Genomic DNA, 1,944 nt, shown 5'->3' with positions numbered 1-1,944 from the left:
TTTTTAGTAGAGACGAGGTATCACCATGTTGGTCAGGCTGGTCTTGAACTCCTGACCACAAGTGATCTGCCTGCCTCGGCCTCCCAAAGTGCTGGGATTACAGGCTTGAGCCACCGCGCCCGGCTAAATCCAAGTTTTTATTGTATGCCTGCTGGGTCCCAGGTTCTGTGCTAAAGGTACCAAGAATAGTAAATAAAATGTCAACAAGGCTAATTGTTGGCCTATGGAATGCCTGAAACTGAAGCTGATGCATGCATATTGAAGGGAGCCTATAAAGAATGTGTGGGAACCAATGTATTGAAACATTAAAAAACAGAAGGCGAGGTGGCTTCATGCCTGATATCCCAGCACTTTGGGAGGCTGAGGTGGGTGGATCACCTAAAGTCAGGAGTTCAAAACCAGCCTGGCCAACATGGTGAAACCCCATCTCTACTAAAAATACAAAAATTAGCTGGGCATGGTGGTGGGTGCCTGTAATTCCAGCTACTTGGGAGACTGAGGCATGAGAGTTGCTTGAACTTGGGAGGTGGAGTTTGCAATGAGCCAAGATTGTGCCACTGCACTCCAACCTGGGTGATAGAGCGAGACTGTCTCAAAAAAAAAAAAAAGAAAAAGAGATTGATCTGTGGTTGTATCTTTTAATTTCTCTCTATCATGCTCAGGCTCAAAACTGAAGGAGATCTTTGACAAGATCCACAGCCTGCTCTCTGGAAAACCTGTTCAATCTGGTGGGCGCTCTGTGTCTGTCACACTTAACCCACAGGGGCTGGACTTTGTTCAATACAAACTGGCAGAGAAATTTGTGGTGAGAAACCTTGTTGCTAGAGGTATGGGAAGAAGAGGCTGGTATACAAGATTTCAGCCTTTCTCTGGTATTAAAATTGTACCCACCTCTATGTTCTCAGAAACAAGGCGAGGAGGAAGTGGCCTCTCACCATGAAGCAGCATTCCCCATCGCAGTTGTGGCATCTGGGATCTGGGAGCTCCACCCCAGAGTGGGGGACCTCATTCTTGCTCATCTACATAAGAAGTGTCCTTACTCTGTTCCTTTCTATCCCACTTTCAAGGAGGGAATGGCTCTGGAAGACTATCAGAGGTAAAGTTGTTTTTCTCCCTACTCACTATCCCTAGAGTGATCAATGAAATATAAATAGAATTGGAATTTGTTTTTCCCTCCTTCTTACAGCTCCTATTACGTACCTTGAATGTTCTATCAGAAATAAAATGTCTTTCGGCCAGATGCGGTGGCTCACGCCTGTAATCCCAACACTTTGGGAGGCCAAGGTGGGCGGATTGCCTGAGCTCAGGAGTTTGAGACCAGCCTGGGCAACATGAAGAAACGCCATCTCTACTAAAAATACAAAAAAATTAGCCAGGTGTGGTGGTGTACGCCTGTAGTCCCAGCTACTCAGGAGGCTAAGGCATGAGAATTGCTTGAACCCAGGAGGCGGAGGTTGCAATGAGCCCAGATTGCACCAGTACACTGCAGCCTAGGTGACACAGCAAGACTGTGTCTTAAAAAGGAAGAAAAAATATGTATACATAGTCTTTTATGTAAACTGGAAAGCCTTTGGCATTTGTGAACTTAGGTGCCAATAATCAATGTAGTTTAGTGGAAAGGATACTGGGGTCTTGGAATTTTATCCCTGCTTTGTCATTTAATAGCTTTGCAAAAGTAGACAAATCATTTAGTCTTTTTGAGCATCTGTTCCTGATTTTTAAATGAGTGTAATGACATCTGTTACCTCCTGTGAATTTACCTCATGGCTTATATGAAGCCCAGATTTGATGATGGATGTGAGTGCTTGGTAAACAGAGTATTCTACAGATGTAATAATATGTAATAATATATTAATAGTAATGCTGAGTGTAATAATATGTTGTTACTTTTTAGCCATAAAAAGTAATCTAACTGTAGTTATTTTTTCATCTCTCATCTCCTCT

The 1,944-nt window shown here is 43.4% G+C and overlaps 1 protein-coding gene across 1 annotated transcript in view; it reads left to right on the top strand.

Annotated features, from left to right (window-relative positions):
* GLE1 (GLE1 RNA export mediator) overlaps positions 1 to 1,944 on the top strand; it is a 70,989-nt gene that overhangs the window by 45,036 nt on the left and 24,009 nt on the right. Inside the window, exons 10-11 of the mRNA XM_011988647.1 lie at positions 663 to 805; positions 906 to 1,096. Of these exons, the coding sequence (XP_011844037.1) occupies positions 663 to 805; positions 906 to 1,096 (334 nt within the window). The remainder of the gene's footprint in view (positions 1 to 662; positions 806 to 905; positions 1,097 to 1,944) is intronic.

This window comes from Mandrillus leucophaeus, unplaced genomic scaffold (genome assembly GCF_000951045.1).
Source record: "Mandrillus leucophaeus isolate KB7577 unplaced genomic scaffold, Mleu.le_1.0 Scaffold109, whole genome shotgun sequence".
In the NCBI taxonomy this organism is placed as follows: domain Eukaryota; kingdom Metazoa; phylum Chordata; class Mammalia; order Primates; family Cercopithecidae; genus Mandrillus; species Mandrillus leucophaeus.
Note: the sequence above shows the minus strand (reverse complement) of the source record. Positions and strands in the feature narration are given on the sequence as shown.